This window comes from Trachurus japonicus, chromosome 17 (assembly GCF_045865225.1).
Source record: "Trachurus japonicus isolate A0001 chromosome 17, Traja_1.0".
Lineage (NCBI taxonomy): Eukaryota > Metazoa > Chordata > Actinopteri > Carangiformes > Carangidae > Trachurus > Trachurus japonicus.
Window position 1 is genome coordinate 13,608,930 of NC_140923.1, and position 25,038 is coordinate 13,633,967.

A 25,038-nucleotide genomic window follows, 5' to 3' on the forward strand; every position below is an offset into this window, starting at 1 on the left:
CCCAGGTAACCGAATACTGTAATAAAAAATAAAATGACGTCATGTCTGACGGACAGAGCGCAGCCGGTGCATAAATGCGCTCTGTCCGTCAGACAGTCGCATTACTGACACACAGCATCGTCAGACACAATATCAGGTGGATAATAAGAGTAGAGACTGGAGTTTAAGATGCACATATGGGGCAGATGTGCATCTTTATGCCGGGGAATAAATGCGCTGCATGCGCTCTGAGCGCAGCGCATTTATGCTGCAGCTGCCTCGGAGGAGAAAACTTTTTTTTCTTTTTTTTAAATCATTAGCGGTGCTTATTTATTAGTCCACACTACATTTTGGAGCCTTTGGTCCTCTCTGCCTCGCATCGTTTCAGGAAATAACTGGGAAGGTTTCAGAATGTTTGTAAACTGAAAGCATATTTTCTAACAGACTTGATGACACCTGTCGTCTCCCTCCTGGCGGTTTACGCCGAGGGAACCACCGCAGATTATTGTAAAAGGTTTGAAAGTCCGAGGCTCGATCCAAAAACGCTTTTACACAGCAGAAAATCACGTTGCTTGATCCGAAACTGTTTAACACTACAAAAAGCCGAACCATGGCATGATAATGTAGTGATAACGTTTTTTTAATCCTAGGTTAACCGGGTAATAAATTCATAACCGGATAGTAGATTGCCTAGTACTCGGGTACCCGGGTACTCTGGTAACCGTGCACATCCCTAGTAGTGATGGCGGTTATATTGACAGTTGTGTTATTTTGTTAAGTCAGAGGCAGAGCAACAATGTTAAATTCATATTTACTCACTATAACATAGCCTTTCTTAACGGTGTTTCTATAAACTATTAAAAATGTTATCAGCATCAGTATCGGTTATGAGAAGCAGGAATTTATCGATTATTGTGCATCCTTAATAAATGTTGGAATAAGCTGCTGTCCCTCATCCTAAATTAGTGAACATATGTATTTTCCCTTCAGTGGTGTTTTATTGTGACTTTTGAATGGTAAAGGTCGACACCGCTATTACGTATAATATACATCCATATGTACTGCAACTTCAAGCATTAATTTAGTTGTTTCTATAAAATGTAAAGAGTATGTGCTTGCTTTGCCCAACCTACCGTCCAAGGTCAAAAGATATTTCATTTATCATCGTAGCAGATAAGAAAATATTATCATTTGAGAAGCCTCTGTTCATCAACAAATCGAGATCCAAGGATGGAAACTCTCAGAACATGTGTTGGATCGAGGGCTGGGTATCGCTACTGATTTCCTGAATCGATTCGATTCCGATTCACATGGTCCTGATTCGAGTAATTTCAGTTTTAGTACCATATTTTGCATGGTTATTAAAGAGATTCACAGAACTAATGCTGCAAATTGTACAAGGAATGATCTCTCTTACCTGGTGCATTATTGATAATATGAATGTTTAGGCTACATTAAAAGTTGACCCAAAAGCAGTTACATTATGCACATTTATCTAACATGAACCACTCCTGAAGTTTAACAGTGCAACTCTTAAGTACAGTTTCATATTTAATTTCATATTCATAAATAATCTAACAAACTCACAGGAAATGGCAAACATAAAAATATCAATCTGAGGATTTATAGTAGTATTTAGACTAGTTGGATCTTTTTATGCGTAGCAGACTGATACAATCCAGTTACATTCATAAAATTCCAGCAAAGGGGCATCTTGTTATCCTCGGCAGCAAAAATAATATCTGTTAAAAATCAGTTTGTCAAACCGGTCCTCGTGTCTGCTGAAGGAAACAACCTGCAGATTGGAAGAAATTCCCAGAAATGTTCAGGAAAATTTGAGCCGCAAGGTGGTTCAGCATACTAGGTAGAAGTGAACAGGACTTCTTGGTAGTTTGGACATTTACTATTATTATAAATTGTAGTTAAGGTGGTATATTGAATGCATGATTGTGAGTAATGGGGCCGTCCCATTCATTTTGGTGGCAGGCAGCATGACACCTTATCAGTGGCTCTCAGATCTCTTAATAGTAAGTGAACTCGGGGACTTTCATCGGCCAGAGAGAGAGAGAGAGAGAAGCTGTTTCTGTTGAACCGGAGCACAGAAACTTCTCAGGAAGAGGGTCTTATGACTGAAAATCTTCATGTGACGAGATAACTGAGTGACACATGCCATGATGTCGGCTTCAGCAACGAGAGCACGTTTTTTTTTTTTTCAGCTGAGTGTTACTTTTCTCGGCTCCACTGCACTGCAAGCATCCGTCCGTCCGTCCACACACACAGTGCCCCCGTCGATGCCGCCGCCGCATGTGTTACTACACTGACTCAAACCACATCAGAGGGAAGCCTGGTTACACTGATGAGTAGGCCAGAGTGACAACATGCAGGACGGGTGAGGAGGGAAGGGGAGGGGGGGGCGTTTTCCTCCCAGAAACTTTTGAAGAGTCCCTAAAGCTGTGATTCATGCTGCCTTGTGTAGTTGTTTCCTGCCTGTTTTTTTTTTTGGTTTAAAAGGTCGCGCTCAAGAAGTGGAATGGAAATTTCATTAAAAAAAATCCCTGATTACTGAGTTCCACTTTGTTAGTAAGTTCGTACTGTTTCAGACACCGTGACTCCTCTCTGGGGAGCCGAGAGGTGACTTTCTTCTAAACACGCTGTGTGTGCACTCACTGTAGCTCTGGTTTCCTCCGTGATGCAGAGTGTAGACATTGACGTTCGCCAAAAACTCCCGGCCTATAAACACTAGCGTCGATGAAGGATTGTCATTTTCATCGTGTCACCTGTATTTAAAAAAAAAAAAAGTCCTCCCCAGTGTCTGGTGCCTCCACGCCACCTGTTTACACCAAGTCTGAAGAAACGCCAGGCTGCTGCTGCCGGTGCTTCACCCATCACCCTGTGATGTGGCACAGTTCACTGCTTCCTCTGGGATTTTTTAAAAAACACACACACGTACACACCAGAGCAATAAGAAAACACCTTGATGAAACGTCGGATATTTTATTTATTCATTTTCAAAATATCAAGGTACATAACAACCCAAACAATTGCCCCCTCCTTCCCACCCCCAAAGCAGGTTGGGGAGAAAAAAAATGGTGAAAGCTGTACTCTATAACAACAGTTTCTATGGCCATCCGTGACTGTAATAAAATTATACTTAAGACAAATAAATATTCAAACATAATCAGGATATCGAGGTGTCATGAGCGTCCTCTCCACTGTGTGATAAGATCAAGAAATGGTTGCTATATCTTATGGAATCTATCTGAAAAATCATTTTTTTTCCCCCCACATATAAGGTATTTGAGAGTTCTGTGAGCCAGGCTTCAAAACTTGGGGATATATCTTTTATTCTAGACTTTAAGAATAATTTTCTTAGCAGTAACCATCCCATCTGTGTTGACAGACAGACCCTTCCTTCCGGTGGCCCAGAGTCTCGAGCTGGTGAGACCAGCCAAGGATGCCTGTGACTCTGGGTCTGGTGGGAGATCATATCCATAAACCTCAGACTAGAAGTAAAAGAAAACTTCATGCAAAATCTACGAAGTTTGTTGCGAAACGTCGCATAATTCAACATTTCAAACCTTTATTTATTCTCGAAAGGACATTGAGGTTTTACCCTCATTTGCAATGTCGTCGAGATCACAGCAATATTCAAAGCAAAACACAATGCACAGCATAGGATAAAACACAGTTACAAAAGTGAAATACATCTGATTCATTACAAAATTTAAAAACAGTTACAGACTGTGGTAAAGAGGTTTGAGATGATATTTTTATAATGTTGATAGGATGGAGGAGTGTTAATTTTAAGTGTGAGTTGAAGATCGTTCCAGGAGGCAGTACAGGGGCATCATAGCAAAATGCAGATTTACCAAGTTCAGTTTGTACCCGGGGGACTTTAAAAGTAAGCCAGTCATTGGAGCGAGTTGAATATGAACCTTGATTTAAATCTAACAGTGTTGTAATGCATGGTGGGAGTTTTTCAGTAATGGCTTTAAAGATGAAGAGATGCCAGTGATTGTTGCGTCTTTCTGCAGCTTCAGTCGCCACCGTCACGTGGTATTGTCAACAGGCCAGCGTGTAGTGAGAATGTCAACGCTGAAGAGAAGAGATTTATTATAAACAGAAACTACCATGTGGTGTTAAACTTATGGGCTTTAATAATAATAATAATAATAATAATCACCTTGTTGACGTTGTGTATTGATGAACCAAGCGCTGTCCAGCGGATCGAGACACTTGAGGAAGTTTAGAAAGAAACGGTAACCGGTAGATTATTATTGTGCATCTGCTCTGACCCGATTATGAAGTTACTAAGGATCTGAGGTCAGACTAGAGGATGTTGTTGTTATGATGCCATGTAAATTCCTTTGAGACAAACTGTTTTTTCTCATTGGTCTTGTTGTCTTGTCTCCTCCAGGTGCATGATGACCGTACTGTGCTGTAGCTGTCGCAGCTAGTCAGGTGCCGCACCATGGCCAAACCTGGGAGCGACAGAGATGGAGCCATGGTGGATAAGCAGGCGGGGAAGAAGGTACGAGAGCAAAAACAAAACACATCCACTTGAAGTTCTTCAGCTCACGTGTTTCCTTTCCTCCATCCTATTTTAACTTGTCATGGTTGGACACTTAGATATTTGGTACAGATTGAGATCCAAAGGTCATCCTTGTTGTTGTTGTCTGTAGTGTGGTGTTTTTCTGTGGACACAAACACTGCTTTTAATTTGTAAAATGTAAAACACTGCAGTAAAACGGTGTCTTACTCAGATATAGAACGACTCTGATGACAAGATGACGTCTGCTATTCCAGCAGCTGTTTTTTAAGAAAAGGACTTTCTGACGGAAGCACTTCCTCCCTCCTGCTCATTCAATCAAGCCTTTTTTTTTTCTCTCTGGTATGAGTGAAACATGAAATACAGTAATATGCAAACCCCACATTAGTGCAACTTGTCTTATCAGTCACAGACTCCCGCTTTCTGTCCTGTCAGACTGTTGAAGCGGTCGACATCATCTCCTCTGACGGTGAGCGTTTTTCAGACCGTCTCAGATCTGTCTCAGCTGTAATTCTTGGTGGTTTGACAGATTTTATCCCGGGTTCATTTTTGCAGTAGAGACGTCAGAGATGCTGTGAGGTTATTTTCACTTTTCTCTTTTTTAATAATTTCCTCCGTGGCTGCAAAAAACAACCGAACAGCTGCAGCAGCCATCTGAAACTCCTGCAGCAGGTGATGCTGGGCAAACCAAACTGACTTGAGTCTGAAACAGGCTTGAAAGACACAGTGGTCGAGCAGCATTCACACTACAAGCGACCCATAATGCAACACTCTCTGTAGAAGTGTTGTCCTAATACTGTCACCGTTTAAAAAGACAAGTTTAAGATGCTTTTATTTTCTCTAAACATCATCTCCAGGGAAAAACCACATCCCTTCACTCTGGAGACAGATAAAAATGTTTGAAGCTGTATTCGAGGACATGTTCAAAGTTTTCACAAGTTCAAGAGTTCACGCGCAGTTTTGAAACCATGACGATTCCCTGTCACCCTCCATTTAGAAACTGTTTGGTCCGCATTAGTGTGATCGTTAATTTTCGACTTTGAAAACAGCAGGTGGTAGGACAGTCTCCCTTTGAGGCTCTGGATCCCAAACCATCGCACATGTGACTTACATTTGAGTGCTTCAGTCATCAAGTGCGAGCAATACTAATGAGTAAATGTACCAGTATCCTTCAGAGACAGCGTCATGTGATCATTTCAGCAGTTTTGATTATTCACTCTTTATGGGTTTTTTTTTTTCTGTCTGTACATCTTCCAGTGAAAAAATAGCTGATTTTGTCAGTGTGTTTTTTTGTCTTTGCGTATTTCTGCACCTGGTCACTTATTTGCTTCGTCATAGTGACAAAGCTTTTCTTGCACAAACATTTGCATAGGAGTTTTTTCAGATACAATCACTCAGGGCGCTTTCAGTCTGAGAGGCATGTTGCTGACAAACAACTGCGATTTGATCAGATAATTTAAGAGTATAAATCTGCACAGGGTGGAGCAGAAGTTGACTCGTGCTTATTGTCTGTCCTTTTTTTTTTTTTTTGATGCAACGAGCAAACTAACCGAGGAGGACCGTTCATTAAATATTGACTTTTTTCATGCGCTGTCCTGGCTTGACATAAAACAAGCGAGTTTGTTTTAATCCCCCCACCCCCAGACACTGCTTGACTATCTTTATCTCCATAAATGAGAGAGACAATCTACATCTGCTTTTATTTTTAAGGCCGAAGTGCCTCTCATCCTAACTCTCCTCCACTTTCAACACCGCCAGACACTCCAGCTTTGCACAGCTGGCACATTGCTTCACCGAGATCAAAGCAGCGCCACACTGCAGACATTTTTCCTCTTGCCAGAAATGTATTTTCCTACACTAAAGTGCAGCTCACTAAAAAAAGTAATGGTACTGTAAAAAGCTTTGTATGCAGATCAGGGTGCGAGAGCTCAATAAGTGGAACTGTAAGACACTGTGGTCGAACAGATAGACCGGTGTTGCTTTGATGCAAATTCAAGCACTGGAGTATTTCCCTCCTCACTCACTCACTCACTCACCGCTGCTGCTGCTGCTGCTGCCATCATTTCAGGATTTTCTGTTGAATCCAGATAACCTCCTCCATGCACATGCAAAACTAATTTGAAATGTTGCCATGAAAATAAGTTGTATTCATGAAAGGAAACTGCAGCTGCAAGAGGGAGAAACCAAAATGTAACATCCTTTGTGTTTTCTGAAGTGGGACTGTTTTCATCTTAATTATAAGACCCAGGCTTTGGTCAGCAAAAGAAATGGAGCAAACCTTAATGTGGCCGCACTTGGTGTTGTCATTAATCATTTTCAGGCCTTTTTTATTTAATCTAATCAACCGTTACGTGAGAGTCTTGAGTGCTGTCAGACCTGCAGTTTTGTATTTTTTTTTTTTACTTCTACAGCTGAGGATGTGAAGTCTTGTTTTGTATTTTAACATCTACGTGTGATAATTGTCACACCGCAGCAGTCTCGCAGTGTCTCTCACATGTTTTTATCTCTGTGTTTAAGCAGAGAAAGTCGCTGCTGATCTTTTACTCTTCACTGGGCAGAGACCGTGCCTAGGGACTAGGATTTTAGTGAGTCATCCCAGCAAAAACCTGCTGCCTGCAGGACCCAGACAATATGTTGCAGGGACACAACGCAGCCTGTAATGTAGTCGTGTGCACTTTATGTTAGTGTCGTGTTTTTTTTGTTGTTTTTTTTCTAGCGAGCTGAAATAACTGCCCACATACTAAACTCGACCGATTTGCTCTTGTGCATACAGCTGCCTCTTTTGTGACTGTCTTGTTTACACACACACACACACACACACACACACACACACACACCCCTCACAATATGGCCACACCTTTTGCTTTTTTTTTTTTTTTGCATGTCATGTCTAATTGTTGTTGTGTCTTATTGTCGTCTCTCTCTCTCCGACAGAGCAAAGACAAGTTGTCCCCTTTCACCAAAACTCCGAAGCTGGACCGGAGTGAGTTGCTGGGGAAGGAAGGGAAAGCCAAGTCTTCCATGAAGCGCAAGCTCTCCTTCACCACCAGTCCGCCCCGGACAGAGGAGCGAGACTCAGACACCGGTAAGGACTGTCAGCGACGCTCCTCCTTCCTCCTCCTCCTCCTCCTCCTCCTCCTTCAACAGCCATGCTGCTGGCTCGCTGCCATGTCCTCGCAGTGCCCCCTGGTGGCCTGATGTTGAGCCTTGTCCTATACGCAGCGTCCATAGGGTCAATGGGTTTAGATCTGTTTGGCAGCCCGATCGTTCTGATGAAGCTGTGGCCTGTTTTGTGGAATAAGAAGGAATAAATATTTAGTTTTATTTATTTATTTTTTTACTTGAACTTCCAAATCATTTAGGTTTGTGATATTTAAATCCAAATGAATACAATGAATTGATCCATACAGACTCGTAGTATTTGTGCAATCAAAGCCCGGCACATCTTATTCCTTTAGTGCTATTGTCGTCCAGAAACACATTAGTGAGCTGAAATGACACGTCCCTTTATTACAATGCATAAAACATCATTTATGTCCAATTCCTCTTAGACCGTCCTGATGCTGTAAATACCCTCTCGTCCACCGATGCAAAATTATTGACCTCAGTAAATTCACACAGCAAAAACATAGTACATTTAAATAAGGATTGTTGGTCAGGGGATTCTCTGTGGGGAAATACTGAGAAATATTTTTGGTTTTGATCTTTTTTAATGGAATTTCTGGACAGAAGTAAAACTTGAATACAATGTCCTTCTCCTTTTTAAAACCTGATAGTGTCCATTCAGTTGATATCCGACGTGCTATAATAACAGCTCTGTGTGAGATTAACTGCTTCTCTTAAGTGCTCAGCTCCACGTCGGGGACGTCGTGCTTTCGTCTGACCTCTTTTATTTATATAAATAGACTTTTTTTGTTGTTGCTTTCATCATCTAGTTGGATGTTTCTCTGTATGTTTACATCGGATCTGAGACCTGAAAATAGTTTATTTGGTCGTGCAGACGTAATTACAGTATATGAAACACAGTAATGCGTTCCACAGGCTGCATGTTTGCCTTCATCTCCCTCTGCAGAGAAAGAAGCTCAACGTAATGATTTTCATTGTGTGGTCCTCCTGCGTCATTTCAACAGACAGGAACCATCAATTTCCAATTCACCGAGTATAATTTATGTCGCACACAGGTTGTAAACCTTAAACTAGCATGGAGGGTGGTTTTTGCAGCTTTTTTTTTTTTTTTTTTTTTGTCCCATAGTGCCTCTGGGGTCCTGTCTGTCTGTCTGTGTGTAGGGAAGTAACGAGTCCGCTGACTGACCACCTCAGACTGGATCTTCTCTCTCTCCGTCTCTTGTTGTGTTGCCATGACTCATAATCTGTGCGTGGAGTGAGAGTCTTCTGCCTTTGTGCCTGTCTGTATTTTCAGTACATGCGAGATGCGGAGGGTGAGAGAGAGAGAGCGAGAGAGCGAGAGAGAGAGAGTGAGCGTTAATGCAGTGCTTTCCCACCCTTCCACTCCCTCCCTCCTCCTCCTCTCCCTCCTCTCCCCTCCTCTCCCCCTCCTCTCTGCTTTGCACTGTAGATGACTCAGACCCAGGCCAGTCGAGTGAGACCTGGGGAGAGAGATTAGTGCCTCCCTGCAGGATATACGCAGGTAATCGCTGCAGCCCGATCCCCGGCCCCCCCCCCCGCGCCCCCCGTGTCCTCTTCAAGTCTCATCACCCACTTTTTTTTTTCTCGCCGCTGTAAACACACACACACATACACACATGCACGTGTGTGTGGTGTTGTTTTTTTCCTCTTCTGCATCTGCCCCTGTTACAGCTCACGCATGTCTGTGTTTGGTAACAACTGACCGACGGAGACTGGAGGGGGCATGGGGAGGGGAGGTGGCGTCTGCACTTGGCTGGCTTAAGAGAATGCTGTCTCTCTCCTTCTTTTAAAAAAATATTTTATAATTTTTTTTGTCTCTCTTTCGGACCTCATGCTTGTCATCTGTTTCTTCACGAGCTCAACAGATACAAGGGGAGGAGGAAAAATGTGGCTGTGCCGATCAAACTGCTGCTAGAAATGTCTTTTCTTTCTTTCCTTCTTTCTTTCTTTGGACCCTTTTCTAAACAAAAATATATCTTCCTTGGTTTTTCTTGCAGATAAAGATGGACCAGACAAGAAGAAGGTGAAAAAGGAGGCTGGGGGCAAGAAGTCCCAGGCTCCCAACCTTTTGTTTGGGTATCCTCTGTCAGAGCGCAAACAGATGGCTCTCCTAATGCAGATGACTGCCAACAGTCCAGGTTTGTGTGTGTGCGTCTGCCCTCTCACCTCGACCACATCCTCAACATGGCTCAGGGAATATTTACTGTCGGATGAGTCATGCTCCCGAACGTTTTCAACAAGCTTACGCTGTAATATTTCAAGGTTGAGAATAGGGCAATGTCTAATATTTAATGTAGCGGCTCAGCTACAGAGAAAAGCTGCTGCTGCTATTTTTAAAATCTTTTTTACAGTTACTGCGTTGTTGCTTTCCAATATCAAACCAGGCTTAATGACTCAGGTTATTTACTTTTCTTTTAAATGAGATGTTCTCAGTAGTTGTAAGTCGGTGATTAATAGCTGCTGGAAATAAACAGGCACGAGTTCGCACATGTTATTAGGTTTCTAGTAAAACCTGTCTTGGAGCGGTTGCTCAATCTCGTGCCATGCTTGTTAAAGGAACAGTTTGAGACAACTGTAGACTTTGGCTTCCTGTAGACTCAGTATTTTGGGATGGTGAAGTTCCCCTTTTTAAATGGAGGGCAAGGTTTGTTGTGTTTCCTGTTGGCAGCGGCGCAGGTTTCCTGCACATCATGAAACATGATACTTCTCTCAGCTGTTTTATCGAGCTCCAGAAAGTCTGAGACATTTCCAAGTTACTAATTGTTTGACCTTTCAGCACTGCAGCTTCTTTGTCTTCCCCTCTGCTTATTGGCTGCACGTGTGTCAGCTCTGTTACCGTGACTTTTTCCACGAGTACCACTGGTGCTTTTAGGAGCGCCAGGACAAAATTTATAAGCGTCAATTTGAAACAGTGTGCAGCACAAACATATTCGTAGTTCTCCCATCATGACTGTATTACTGATTTTATTTTAAATGAAAGTTTTTAGGCAAGCAGTCTCTGCATTTACCTCTAAAACAACTCCATCTCACAACGTTCTGTTATTATCTCATAGCGTGGTGAATGTGCAGGTCACAATTTGTCCACCAGAGCATTTTAGAGTTGTTGGATTGTGTATTTGATGAGTTAAATGAGGGAAACCAAGAAATCCCATTAGCCTCCGTAGCGTAGCTCTGAGCAGCTCACGGCTCTGCTCCGCGGCGCCGTTCTCAAAATAGCTTGCACCAACAATTAAAGGTAACGAACCTACTCCTAAAACTACAGGGATTATGGCAATGGGCCAATTTGCCAAAATGCTGAACTATCCCTTTAAAGAGCAGCTATATTTTTAGTTAAACTGTGTTTTTTAGGCAAGGCAGCTTTATTTATATAGTGCATTTCATACCAAGGGGCAACTCAATGTGCTTTACATAAAAACAACATTTAACAGTAAGAATTGGAGACAGGAAAAAAAAAACAAGACATGAGAAAACTAGAGACACCAAATAATAACTTAAAGCAGATATCAGTGGAATGTTTTTGTTAATATAAGTCCTAAATAGTCCTATTTTCCGTCAGCAATCACTTACATGAAGTATTTCAGCCTAAACACGAGTCTCTCCGTCACTCTGCTCTGCTGTAACCCGAGGAGAAAATTTTCCTTGTGGGATACAAGTGTTATCCAATGAGGGGAGAGAACGGCATGAAGGGCTGTGTGTGCAGCCAAGGGATGCGCGTGAATGTGGTGACGTAGCACGAGGACCAATTGATGCCTGACAAGGGCGGGGGCTGCTAACTCATGGTGCGTTCAAGGAAACTCGTACTTTGTGTTTTTCCTTCCTGTGAAGTCATACCAGTTCGATCTGGTACGAGTTCACGGGTCGGAAGTTACGAGTGGCCGTTATAGGGAACTTTCACAGACAACAGGACGGTAAAAACACGAGCTACGGGTTACCTGGAACGCTACCAAGTCGTAGTTGTGACTTGAAGCTGTAACTTACGGTTTCAAAAGCCTGCCTTGAACACAGCATTAGCCGAAACGGCCGTGCCACTGATATCTGCTTTAACTAAATCTAAGCATTGTGCAGTGCATTGTTGTAAACAAGGGACTCCATATATGCCTATGCTTCCTCAGTGCTGCTAGGAGTGTCGGCCACCTCTGTAGTCGGGCCTCTGTCTCTTACCCCGACTGAACCACATCTGCACAACCTCCTTGTCATCAAACTCCTCCAAGCTCGTTCCCTCTTGACTCCTTCTAATCAGGTCGTCCACCGAGTCCACATGTAGGGACCATCTGACATCAGATTGAATCCTCCTCTGTGTACGAGAAAGAGTAGGAAAAGAATATTTCAGCTTTGAACTCATGGAGAAAACATAATTTATGATGAAACACAGCAAGGACCTGGGTTGTGCTTTGTAATCAGAGCAGCAGGGGTCGGCGATTAGCGTCATCTCCCCGTCCACATCTTCATGGACCGATGCTCCTCTTGAGTCACATCGGTGTCACACCCAGTTCTGAAAGCACCGAGGCATAAGATGACTAATCAATTTAAATGTTTTTACTGTATAATCAAGTTGGGGGTGTGTGTGTCTGGAAAAGCGCCTGTTGATCTTCCACCAAATCATGATTTAATCTGTCAGTAAGCTTGTTAACACAGTGGAGAAGTGAAGAAATCCAGCTCCCTGGTGCAGTAGTCTTATTAAGTAGTCTCTCTAAACCAAATAAATAGATAAATAAATGAATGAACGATAATGTATTTTATATTTACAGTGATACACCTTCAGCATGATGATATGTTATAGTTTTCCATTCCCTTCACTTTAATTAAATCTTTGTCTCTAGTGCATGATGATTTTTAAAAGATAAATAAAGATAAATAGATCTTAAAAAAGTGGAAGAACATTTGCACATCGCACTGGTGCTCCTAGTTATTAAAATTCAAAGCACTGTCTCCAAAAATCTTCTTAAATCATCACTAACTGGTCGCAGTCTGGAGCTCTGTACGTGACTCTGGAGATCATCAACACATTTGGTATAAAGATACTCGTCTAACTCCTCACTAGCACCTTTTTTAATGTATCCGAAAACACTTTCAGTCTTTCAGTTCCCCAGAAAAATGAGTTTCAGTGTGATTGCTCAATTCAATCTGACGGTTTTTGCCCGTGCAGGTTCTCTCAGCATGCGGCAGACTTTTAGCTCTAAGCATCAATTAAGTCCTTCTCTCTCTCTGTCTCTCTTTCTCTGCCTGTGCACAGACTCCACGCCCAGTCACCCCTCTCAAACAACCCCCGTGCAGAAGAAAGTCCCCAGCAGCGCCTCATCCCGGCAGAAGGACAAGGTCAACAAGAGGAACGAGCGAGGGGAGACGCCCCTGCACATGGCAGCCATCCGGGGAGACGCCAAGCAAGTTAAAGAGCTCATTAGCTTGGGAGCCGATGTAAACGTCAAAGACTTTGCAGGTACGACGCCCCGGGAGGTGATATTCAAACGGCTTTCATCGCGTCTGTGTGTGGCAGCTATTAATGACATGAAGCTGACGAGCTAATGATTCACCGTTAATATCTCATGATGGGATTACAGTATCAAAAACAGACTGCAAATGATTACCCTCCGTGCACATGTTGTGGTTTTTTAGCATCGTTTAACTGTCACGATTTATTTTTTCCATTTTGTCTTCATCTGCCTGATTTCCTCACACAGATCGCTGCTGCTAACACGTGAATTTTTTAAAAAGTGACTGCGACCTATCGAAGAAAAATTAAAAAGTCCTATGAATTTTTCAAGCCTCTCAAGTTGTTTCTGTTTTTCCGCCCTCGCCAGGCTGGACCCCGCTCCACGAAGCCTGTAATCTGGGTTACTACGACGTGGCCAAGGTCTTAATAGCAGCGGGGGCGGAGGTGAACACGCAGGGCCTGGATGACGACACGCCGCTCCACGATGCTTCCAGCAGCGGGCATAAAGATGTAAGAGCTAAGCCTGAAGGTTGTCCTGCCATAATAATGTAGGACTTGAAAGATTATTTACGCTCACGATCTGTATTCAAGGTCTTTTGCACAAGTTTTATACATGTGTTGAATAAATTTAGAAAGCAGAGCAAAGTTACAAAGCAGAGAAGGGGAAGAAATTCTGCCCCAGTTTGCAGATATAGACGTAAACTTAGTCATGTACCAGTGTAATCAGCAGCTCCATCAAGAATATTGTTGATTCCCCAGTATTTAATTGATCCAGATAGGTTGTTATATTAGTTACCTGGATAAAAAGCAGCAGTTGTCACAACAAATCAATGATGAACTGTGATTTAATGAGTTTTTCCTACAAACACACTAAATAATTTCATAATGATAATATTTTTTTTTCGTGATGTTTTGTGTAGATTGTGAAGCTGCTACTACGTCACGGTGGAAACGCCTTCCAGGCCAACAAGCGCGGGGAGCGCCCAGTGGACGTGGCCGACTCCCAGGAGCTGGAGCAGCTGCTGAAGGGAGAAGTGCCACTGTCGGACCAAGACGACAGTTCTTCAGGTGTGTAGGCAACGCTGCTGTGCTTCGATGAACTTTTTAGTTTTTTAGTCACACATCAACATCCTCATTTGTATCACTGGACTTTCTCTTGCATTACACTTCACAGCTCAATGTGTACATGTTATTGTTCTATAGATGGTCCACATAGGGTTTAAAAGTTAAATGTCAGCAGTCTATCAAGGACTTACAGTATATACAGTCATGTTATTGGCAGTTCTATATTCACTGAAGATTTTATAATCACTCTGATAGATATTTTTCTTCAGAGTTGAAAGTAAAGAAGTTTAACTTGAAATAGAACATTTGAAATTTTTATATTTATCATGTAATCTTTTAATAACATTTATTTGTAAAGCACTTCTCACAGGGAGAAACTCACAAAGTGCTTTACAGGATTAGAAGTACAGAACAATGAATACAAACATACAATTGCACAAAAATAAAACAGCAGCAGCCGTTGCAGGATTAAATCAATTTCTGTTTTTGTGTAAGAAAGAATAAAGGCTGTTTTCCCAGTGTTAATATTCTTCTTCTATCCTCTTCACAGAGTCTGAAGACCCACCGTCTGTTAATCCATCCAGCGTGGATGACAACATGGAAGACTCTGACACGGAAAAGGACTCGGATGGCAAACCGACCACAAAAGCATCGTCGTCCGTGCCAGGGCTGGATGAGTACGAGTTCAAGGACGAGGAAGAGGAGGAGGATCTCAGTAAAGCCCTGAACGACAGACACATCCTCCGGAGGGAGCTGCGGCAGCGGGAGAAAGAGGAGAAAGATAGGAATCATGTGGCAGGAAAGCAGAGCGGCAAGGGGGATTCTTCCTCCAAGTCGAAAAAGCAGAAGACTCCTCGCGTCCACTGCAGCTCAGACACCTCCAGCGATGAAATGGAGAGCCTGTCGGAGAAAAGGAACTCGCCCACCTGCTCCCAGAGCTCAGACAGCCTCAAGGCGGACACGAGGTCTAAAAAGGACAATGCTGAGCAGAAGGACAAGGGCAAAGTCAAGAGGAAGAGCAAGAGTCAGAATAAAAACAAGGAAAACCAGGAGGACGGGAAAGAGAACAGCAAAACCCTGGTCCTCTCTCTGGCAACTGTGTCCGAGAGCACAGAGAAAGGTCGGGAGGAGGACTCTTTCAAGATGTCCTTCAGCCCTAAAGACGACTCATCCGTCCACCTCTTTCATTTGTCATCCATCAAATCCCCTAAACTGAACCACAGCCTGACAGATAAACAAACACCACTCAAACAAGAAAATACTAAGATGTGCGTTTCCATCAGCGACAGCTCGTGTCCGGTGGACGGTGTCAAATACAACCACTACACGGACGCAGACTACTGCACCGAAGGCTCCAGCACCAAGGGATGCAAGCACAAGGAAAAGAGCAAACATCAACAGAAAGACTCGAGCGTGGACGGCGACGACGGCCGCTCCAGCCCGTACAAAGACGGCAGCATAGGAAATAGCGTGGACAGCGCGGAAGGTGCCTTACGGAAGACCGACTTAGACGGCAAAGTCGTGAAGAAGCATAAACTCAAACACAAGGAGAAAGACAAACACAGGAGGGAATACGAGGCAGAACGGAGCCGCCACAGGCAGAAAGAGGCCAGGAAAGACGGCCACAGGAATTTGGAGTTCGACAGAGAGTTCTGGAAAGAAAATTTTTTCAAAAGTGATGAGACGGATGAACCTCTGCCAGTGAAAAAGGAAGGTGAAGACACAAGCGCGCTCCAGAAGACCTCGGATTCCTCTCCCGTCAAAGATGAGAGAAACGCAAAGGAGAAACACTCGAGCAGTAAGGAGAAGAGGCCGAGGGAGGAGCGGGAGAAAGACAAGGCCGTGAAAAAGGAGCGGAAGGAGGCCGCCGGTAAAGAGGAGAAGGTAAAGGATTCGAAGCCGAGTGAGCGTGAGGAGAGGGTGGACTGCCACAGCTCAGGGCGGATTCCTGAGGAGTCGCTGCAGAGCAACAGCATGAAAGAAGAGACAGAGGAGAAACCCATAAGTGGGATCACAGCTGATCAAGAACAGCTGGAGCCCTCTGAAAAGGGCTCACGCGAAAAAACTGACAAGAGGCTCCCAGGAAAGGAGAAGGATTCCGAAAAAATAGAAAAAAGGCATCCTGACAAGGAAAAAAAGATTAAAACTGAGCACTCTGACAAAGCTGAACCGCAGAATTCAGTGGATCGTTGGAAGGAAAAAGAGAGAGCGGGAGCCATTTCTTCCCACTCGCCTGGAGATAAAAACTACAAAGAGAATGAAAAACTGAAATCTTTATCCACAACAAAAAAGCACGACGACAGCAGGAAAAATAAAGATAAGTTCGACAAGCGGTCCGACAGGGAGAAGCAGGACAGAGAGTATAGCGTCGGGGATCACAGAGAGAAGGATCGCACGACCTCTGATAAGAAAGGAAAACCTCTGGAGAAGACGGCGGATCACAGTAAATCTGATCGCTCCAAAGAACGGGACTGTGACAGGAAGAAGAGAGATAAAGTAAAAGATGGGACTCTTTCCTCGAGCTCCAATCTGAAATTACTTTTGGAGGAGAAGAAGAGCTATCTGTCCGAGAGCAGCAAGTCCTTATCCGCAAAATCAAAGGACGAGGTCGTGAGGACGCCGGAGAAGGACCGCGACCGGAGAGACCGCGACAGAGACTCGGACAGACACAAGGACAAGGACAAAGACAGGCACAAAGACCGCTCTCAGCAGGCCAAGATCAGCAAAGTGAAATCCAGCGAGGCGGACGCGGACAAGGCCAAGTCGAAAGCCTCGCCAGCGCCGCGGGACGCCAAGCCGAAAGAGAAGAGGCTCGTGAACGACGACCTGATGCAGACCAGCTTCGAGCGCATGCTCAGCCTGAAGGACCAGGAGATCGAGCAGTGGCACCGGAAACATCTGGAGAAGATCAAGCAGAAGGAGCGCGAGAGGCTCAAACAGCGACCGCTGGCCGACCCCGCTGCCAAGCCGCGGCCCAAAGACCGGACCAAGCCGACGGAGCCGTGTCTGAGCAAGGAGCTGATGCGCTCGAAAAGCTCCGAGGCCTCCGACGCCCACGGCAGAGACAAACCGCTGAAGGACGGCGCCAGCCCCCGGACGATGTCACTGGACGGGAAGACGCTGCCCTCCATCAGCGCCAAGGTCATGTCGGCCGTGGAGAACTGTCTCAGCAGGTCGCCGAGGCCGGAGAGCGACCGCTGCGGCCTCATGTCCCGGTCCGTGTCGTTGGTCTCCGTCGCCAGCTCGGAGGACTCGTGTCAGGCCACGACTCTGACGCCGAGACACGTCGAGTACGACTCGGACATGAACCTGGAAGCCTCCGACTCTCAGCCCGCGTTCCTCCAGTCTTCCCTCGTCATCCAGGCCACGCGCTCGCCGTCCGTCCACGACAAAGAGTGCAACAGTCTTCCAGACGCGCCGCAGAGCAACCGGACGCTTCCCGCCGCCGCTGCCGCCCGACACGAGTCTCCCTACCTCAGGGCCATTCTGGACGAGGACGCCAACTCGTCGACGACGGAAGGCAAAGCTGTTGAGAATCCGCCGAAGCCCAGCTTGCCGAGCGGCGAGGACCCGAGGGCGAAGGAGACCCCGGCGGCAGCGGAAGCGGAGGAGAGCGTCGGTGGTCAGCAGTGCGTGAATTCAGCGGCGGATTCGCTGGCGGAGAGAGAAGGGAGCGCTGCCGGCTGCCCGACGCCGCAGATGTCAAACAAAGATCCTCAGAATAAAAACCTGAACCCACAGTCGAGCCTCTCGCAGGGCAGCGGCGCAACGGAGCAGAAAGCGCCTCCCTCCTCCGAACCTCCTGTTGTCAAGGACGTCCAGTGTCCGGCGACGGAAATCGCACAGGCAGAATGTAGCAACAAGGAAACGGATCAGCCGGCGCCGGTGCCGACGGCTTCTCCTGTATCTGCTGAACCGTCTGCGCCCGCAAACACAAAAACCCTCCAGCAGAAAGAAGCGCTTCTTCCTCCTCCGCCGCCGCCGCCGCCGCCGCCCTCCTCGGCCGCGGAGCAGCAGCAGCAGCAGACGGAGACGGGAACGCCGCAGGTTTCCGAGCACAAAGAGAAACTTCCTGAAGACGCCGACGGACCAGAAGCAGAGAGCACGGAGGCCGTCTCCGAAGGCTTCAGACCGGAGGGGATGGGAAGTCCCGTACCGTCCACCAGCTCGCACATTCCCAGCTCCGCCGCCGCCGTGGAGTCTCTGCCCGGTCTCGGCAAAACTAACGCCGAGTCCAGATGTTCTCCGGAGGACATGGACACGAGTTACCACGACTGCAAGAAATCAAAACCTTCCAGCGACGCCAACGCCAACACCGCGGCGGCAGCAGCAGCTCCGTGTCTGGACGTGCAGACGGAGCAGAAGGACGCGGCGCCCTGCGTGAGCCCCGAGGACACGGCCGAGGAGCCGGCCGACGTCCCGCCGAGCTCCGAGAGCAGCAGCGGCGCCGCTGTTCCCGCCGCCGCAGACACTTCGTCCACTGAAGCCGGCGTGGCCACCGAGGGCTCGTCCGACTCAAAACCGGAGTCGTCCTCCTCCTTCTCCTCCTACTCCTCTTCCTCCTCCTCTTCCTCCTCCGAGCCGATGGAGGCGACGCCCTACGACGAGAAACCAGAGTCGTCTTCCGGCGGCGAGGAGCCGAGCCAAAGCTCCGTCCAGCCGGCGGCTCAGAGTGACGTCAGCAGCAACTCCTCGGGCAGCTCCTCGCCGCAGTCCGGGGACCGGGACTCGGACTCGTCGGGCGCCAGGGTGAAGGTCCGCTCCGCCGACGAGGACGTGGACATGCACGTCCCGCATCCGCGCAAGAGGAAGATGCCCAAAGCGTCGAGCTCGCAGCCGTGCTCCGCCGCCGGCGCCCCGCAGGACAAGGAGCGCGGCCAGCAGTCGTTGGCCGCCATCGTGGACTCGGTGAAGCTGGAGGAGATCGAGCCGTACCAGACGGAGCGCGCCAACCCGTACTACGAGTACCTGCACATCAGGAAGAAGATCGAGGAGAAGCGCAAAGTGCTGTGCAGCGTCACGCCCCAACCGCCGCAGTATTACGACGAATACGTGACCTTCAACGGATCCTACCTCCTCGACGGGAACCCGCTCAGCAAGCTGTGCATCCCAACAGTGAGTCCCGTCTCGTCTTTGTCGTGTCCGGCGCCACAGAGCCGACGGCCCCTCATTGTGCAGTAGGGGTGGGCAATATGGCAAAAATATCATATCATGATTTTTTAAAAATGAAGTCACGATTTCGATTTCATCACGATCTTAAATTGAAAAAAGAAAAACAGACAATTTAGGCCAAAGAACCTTTCTGAACAGATTTTAATCTAAATAGTTGAAGTTTTGCCAACATGTGCAAACAACGTAAACATAGTAAAAGGTAAACAACAACACTCTGATAAAGTGCACTCTTACAACATAAAAGGTAGCTTTCAATAAACATGAAAGTAAAATATCAATGAAGACATTACTTTTTGTTTTATTCAACACAGTCATTTTAACAGGATTTTAAGTATATCAAAACACTAAATAGCTGATTGAAAAGGGTCAAATAAAAATACAAACTAAAGTAACTGTTGTTATCTCTTTTAGCAAACTTTGCAAATGTCCTTTGTTTGCGCTTTGCAGCATAGAACTGCAGTTTATAGAATGTGCCCCAGACGATCCTACGATCTCTGCACTTTGGCAGATCGTCTACACACTCTAATCCTTCACGATCTAATATCGCCATATCGCCCACCCCTATTGTGCAGCGTAGTTTCATGTCTACTTGTGGTTTTTGACGCAAAACTTACAGTCAGGATGATGTCACCATGGTTTGTTGCCTCTGATACCGAACGTCTGAGTGACGTCCGATCCAGATGTTGCATCTTAGTTTAGTTTAACTTTATTAACCACCTTTGGCTGCCCCACATAAAATTACAGTGCACACAGACAATCCATACAAGTGGACAAGAAATAACAACAAACAAGTAACAGCACCAACAGGTTAAAAAAAAAAAAAGTTTAAATCTACTTATAGTTCAGTTCAATATATAAAGCTCATTTCGTGCACAAGGCAACTCGGTGTGCTTCACAACAAGTAATTACAATACAGTTACAATAAAGCACAAGTGCAAGCAAACAATCACATGTATTGAGCCATCTTCTCCACACACACACACACTGAAACACGCACATATGAACACACCCAACTCAACACAACACTGTCGGAAAAAGATTTGTTTTTAATCTGTTTTTTAAAATGTCTAACAGTCTCAACTTTAGAGTTGGACTCAACAACACACAGAGCTTCTCTCAGCCACACACACCAGAGTGTAAACCACAGGAGGTCGGGTTTCAGGATTTAGAAAGTATTAATAAATGTTCTTTTAGTGGCCGATCGATCAGGGCATCCCTATCATATAGATCTGTGCTGAAGTACTTAGATTAAAAAATGAATGTTTAGTCAGTATTAGAGGGAGCGTTCTGGTTATTTACTTTATCCTATACGTGGTGCGTTACCTGCAGTAGGTTCAGATCTGCTTCCTCCCAGTTTATCCCCAAACACCGCGTTTTAGCCACTGATACGGTTTAATTTCTGTGAGGAGTTTGCTTCATCTTTAACTTAATCACTTCTTCATCTTGCCGTTAAACAGCCTTTTCATTTGAAACGACAATTTCTCAACCGTTAAAAACCACACACAAGCTAATCTGTGGCGTAATACACTGCTGTGTGTCCATACACGTGCATAAAGAAGTGTTAGGTGTGTTAGATATTAGATATCCTGCTGTGATACTTATTTAAGCTCATATTACTAAAGAATCCAACACCACCCACACACAGCAGAGACTCATCTCTAGAGAAATTGCGAATCATGATTAAACTGGTTTTATAAGAAACTCCCAGTTAAACCTTTATGCACATCGTATCAGTATTTAACGTAAACATTAATAGTCCTGAACCAGGATCTGCAGCATTTGGATCAAAGTTTGTGAAAGTCTGCAGCTGTTGTTTCGTGAACTCTATTTAATCAACATTTCTTATCTGATGCTATTTTCAGGCTGACAACTGCTCAAAACTTAAGTTGCGATTTTAAAAAGTCATCTAAAAAGTTTAAATTACTTGCAAATATTGAAAGTTGAATATCATTAATAAAGCCTCTCGTGTTGTCAGGTCTGTAGTTGAGCTTCACTATGAGTCATGAGCGGTTTATTTGATGTCGTGCTAATGTGCCGTTATAGAAAAGTAAACACAACTCTGATATGTTCTGATAACCCGCAGGTTGGTGAAGTGAAGTGTTTTGAGCTGTTTGTGTGTCCGTTGTCATGCAGATAACTCCGCCTCCGTCGTTACCCGAGCAGCTGAAGGAGATGTTCAAACAGCAAGAGGTCGTCCGCATGAAGCTGAGACTGCAACACAGCATCGAAAGGGTACGAAGCTTTTCTCTTTGGCCTCTGGAAGGACGTCTGTGCTGATGCTGCATCTTTATAGATGCTCGGCAATGCTCTTGTTTTTTATTGCTCCACTTCCAGTTACACACACACACACATACACACACATACACATACTCGAAGATTGGATTTACAGTATTGATTTTTGACTTTTATCTTCTTCATCTCTCAGGAAAAGCTGATTGTTTCAAACGAGCAGGAAGTCCTACGAGTCCATTACCGGGCGGCGAGAACACTAGCCAATCAGACGCTGCCCTTCAGTGCCTGCACGGTTTTACTGGACGCCGAAGTGTACAACATGCCTCAGGACGTCCAGGTGAGTGGGGTGTGTGTTGGCCTGCCAAGCTTCATTTCTTCACTCAGTTTCCATATGATACTTTTATCTCAGAGTGTGTGTGTGTGTGTGTGTGTGTTTAGTTAAATGATTGTGTGTTTGTTTTCGCAGAGTGACGATGGCAAAACGTCAGTCAGAGACAGATTCAACGCTCGGCAGTTTATGTCCTGGTTACAAGATGTCGACGACAAGTTTGATAAACTGAAGGTAAGATGATTGCTGCGGCCGGTTTTCCACTGCATCTGTTTAACATTTTTTTATTAATTAATGTCAAAGAAAATGTTTTTAGTTTGAGTCCGAAGCCCGAGTCGATTTAACGGACGAGTCAGTTAATTAATTACTTTAGGTTTTGAGGCGTTGGTTGACATCATCTAGACTTGGCCTGTGGGAAATTAGAGCTGCCATAACTTCACTATTTACTGTTAAAAAACAATTAGTTATTAAATGTTTGGATTCATTAAAAACGACTTTAACTACTGTATTGATTATACTGTATATCTCCGAGCAGTTGAACGTTATTTCTCCCACTGAAGTCAAAAATGATGAATCTGTAGCAGAGCCAGACCTCGTTTTTTGTTGTTGAGAATTTATATATTTCACAGAAGGAAAAAGTGAAAACAAACATAGTATCTACCAACCGTCCTTTACTGCCCTCGTATTGATCGAGAACAAAATGCGACAGTGTCCTTGTTTTGTAGTGAAGGTGACTTTCCTCTTCTGTCAGAACATAACATAGTTACCTTTTTTTGTTTTGTTTTTTTAACCAGTTTTTAGTCATTGCCTTTCTTTCTTTATATTTATTTATAACCTTTATTTAAACTCAGAAGTATGTTGAGGAGCAACCTCATTTGCAATATAGCCGAGGCAAAACACAAAACATTTGAGGACAAGACACGACACAAAATGCTTGAAGCATACAAGCATTATCCGAAATCCGAAATACCAAAAAGTGAAGTGACAAAGATAAATTGAAAACAGAGAAGTTTAGTTAAAAACAGGAGCAGTTGGAGGTGAAATAAGATGCAGTTATGTTTAATTTAAATAGTCCTAATGATAGAAGTAACCCAGTAGGTGTTTACAGATTAATGTGACTCTAACATCTCACATTGATCAGGTTAAAGCAGAAGTAAGCGATCCGGTCGTTTTGGCTAATGCTGCGTCCCAGGCAGGCTTTTGAAACCGTAAGTTACAGCTTCAAGTCACAACTTACGACTTTGTAGCGTTCCAGGCAACCCGCAACTCGCGTTTCTCCGACCTGTTTTACCTGTGAAAGTCACTATAACGGCCACTCGTAACTTCCGACCAGTGAACTCGTACCAGATCGAACTGGTACGACTTCACAGGTCGGAAAAACACGAGTTACGGGTTGCCCTGAACGCACCATAACTTCTTGTCAGCCGATGGAGTTAGCAGCCCCCGCCCTCGTCATGGATCTATTGGTCCTCGTCCCTGCACACACAGCCCTTCATGCCGTTCTCTCTCCTCATTGGATAAAACTTGTAGGATACGAGAAAAGTTTTCTCCTCGGCTCAGAGCAGAGCAGAGTGACTGACAGACCCGTGTTTCAGACCAAACACTCTATATAAGTGATTGCTGTCGGAAGATTCAACTATTTAAGACTTATATTAACACAAAAATATCGCTTACTTCTGCTTTAACTCTTAGAGATTAGTTGAACTCTTTTGGTTTAGAGAATTTTGGAGACAGTTTGTGTTTTGTTGCTTTTTCACGTTCACTGGTTTCTCCGTATACTCGACCAAATCTTCCTTGATCTAAACGAGAGCATCTGGCTGGATTAAAATAACGATATGTGTTTTCCTCTCCTCTCCTCTCCTCTCCTCTCCTCTCCTCTCCTCTCCTCTCCTCTCCTCTCCGCTCCTCTGCAGACGTGCCTGCTGATGCGGCAGCAGCACGAGGCGGCGGCCCTGAACGCCGTGCAGCGTCTGGAGTGGCAGCTCAAACTGCAGGAGCTGGACCCGGCCACCTACAAGTCCACCAGCATCTTCGAGATCCCCGAGTTCTACATCCCGCTCGTGGAGGTCAACGACGACTTTGACCTCACCCCGATATGATGATGAACCGAACTGTATGGGACAGACAACGCTTCTTCTTTCTTTTTTTTCTTTTTTTTTTGCCAATGCAGCGGCCATATCACACACGAGCGGACGAAGCCCCCCGGCAGCATTCGAGAAGGGGAAAGAAAGAGGGGGAACAGAAAGAAAGAAGAAGAAAACAAAACGTTGAAGCACTTAGAGGAGCACTTAGAAACAGAGACGCTTTAACTCCAGAGCTCTTACAAAGTCCAAACGGGCACGGCCGTCACCACGACGACGAGGATGACAAGGATGGGGGGATCGTGGGCCGACCAGGAAGAGGAAGAGGAGATGAAGCCCAGATGAAGAGCAGAGACCAAACGCTGGGCCAGGAGCTGCAGCAGAGAAGCGGCGGCGGCTGCTCCTCATCGCGCAGCCGAAAGATTTCAATTGTTTTCAAAAAGTTGCGTGTTCATACATTGTGTACAGATTGTGCTCTTAATTTTTTAACTTATTTTATACATAAAAAAAAAATTGTGCATTTGTAAATAGCCATGTAATTATTGTTTCAAACTTGTAAAAACAAAAAATAATAGATATTTTGATTGTAAACTCGTTCTGTCTCATGTTTTAATGGACCAAAGTTGGTTTTTATATCGAGTGTCCTCTCTCTCTCTCTCTCTCTCTCTCTCTGTCTGTGATGTTCTTGTTGTCGTTGGCTTAAAATCTTAAGCATGTGTTGGCTTCTGTTGTGTTTTTTGTTTTATACCGTTTCTTCTTCTTCTTCTTCTTCCTCATCTGGAGCTCCACGCCACAGCTGGTGTTTTTTGACTTTTGGCAATTAAATGCTGTGCATGCGTTGCGTTGTTTGTACTTTTTTCCTGAAGAGCTGTACTGTGGACTTAATCGTGAGGTTTACTGAAGTGTTCCAGCTTCTCTCCTGTTGTGTTTTTTTTTTTTTTTTTCCTCCCTCTCATTTTCTTTTTCTCTTTTTTTTTGCGCCATTGTGTTATGTCCTTTTTGCGGCTTCACTCCTCATGTGTTGTCCATTGTGTCTTGCGCACATTAAAAGTCT

At 44.9% G+C, this 25,038-nt stretch overlaps 1 protein-coding gene across 2 annotated transcripts in view; it reads left to right on the forward strand.

Moving 5' to 3' along the window:
- Positions 1 to 25,038, forward strand: part of ankrd12 (ankyrin repeat domain 12) — a 43,669-nt gene that overhangs the window by 18,432 nt on the left and 199 nt on the right. The window contains exons 2-13 of one of the 2 annotated variants that reach the window (XM_085803904.1): positions 4,397 to 4,510; positions 7,463 to 7,613; positions 9,105 to 9,176; positions 9,673 to 9,813; positions 12,909 to 13,112; positions 13,474 to 13,616; positions 14,027 to 14,174; positions 14,722 to 19,286; positions 21,477 to 21,575; positions 21,769 to 21,912; positions 22,042 to 22,137; positions 23,817 to 25,038. The exon at positions 23,817 to 25,038 is cut by the window's right edge and continues 199 nt beyond it. In XM_085803904.1, coding sequence (XP_085660030.1) covers positions 4,451 to 4,510; positions 7,463 to 7,613; positions 9,105 to 9,176; positions 9,673 to 9,813; positions 12,909 to 13,112; positions 13,474 to 13,616; positions 14,027 to 14,174; positions 14,722 to 19,286; positions 21,477 to 21,575; positions 21,769 to 21,912; positions 22,042 to 22,137; positions 23,817 to 24,002 — 6,009 coding nt within the window. In that variant the 5' untranslated portion in view covers positions 4,397 to 4,450 and the 3' untranslated portion in view covers positions 24,003 to 25,038. The remainder of the gene's footprint in view (positions 1 to 4,396; positions 4,511 to 7,462; positions 7,614 to 9,104; positions 9,177 to 9,672; positions 9,814 to 12,908; positions 13,113 to 13,473; positions 13,617 to 14,026; positions 14,175 to 14,721; positions 19,287 to 21,476; positions 21,576 to 21,768; positions 21,913 to 22,041; positions 22,138 to 23,816) is intronic. The other variant, XM_085803905.1, reaches the window with a different exon arrangement.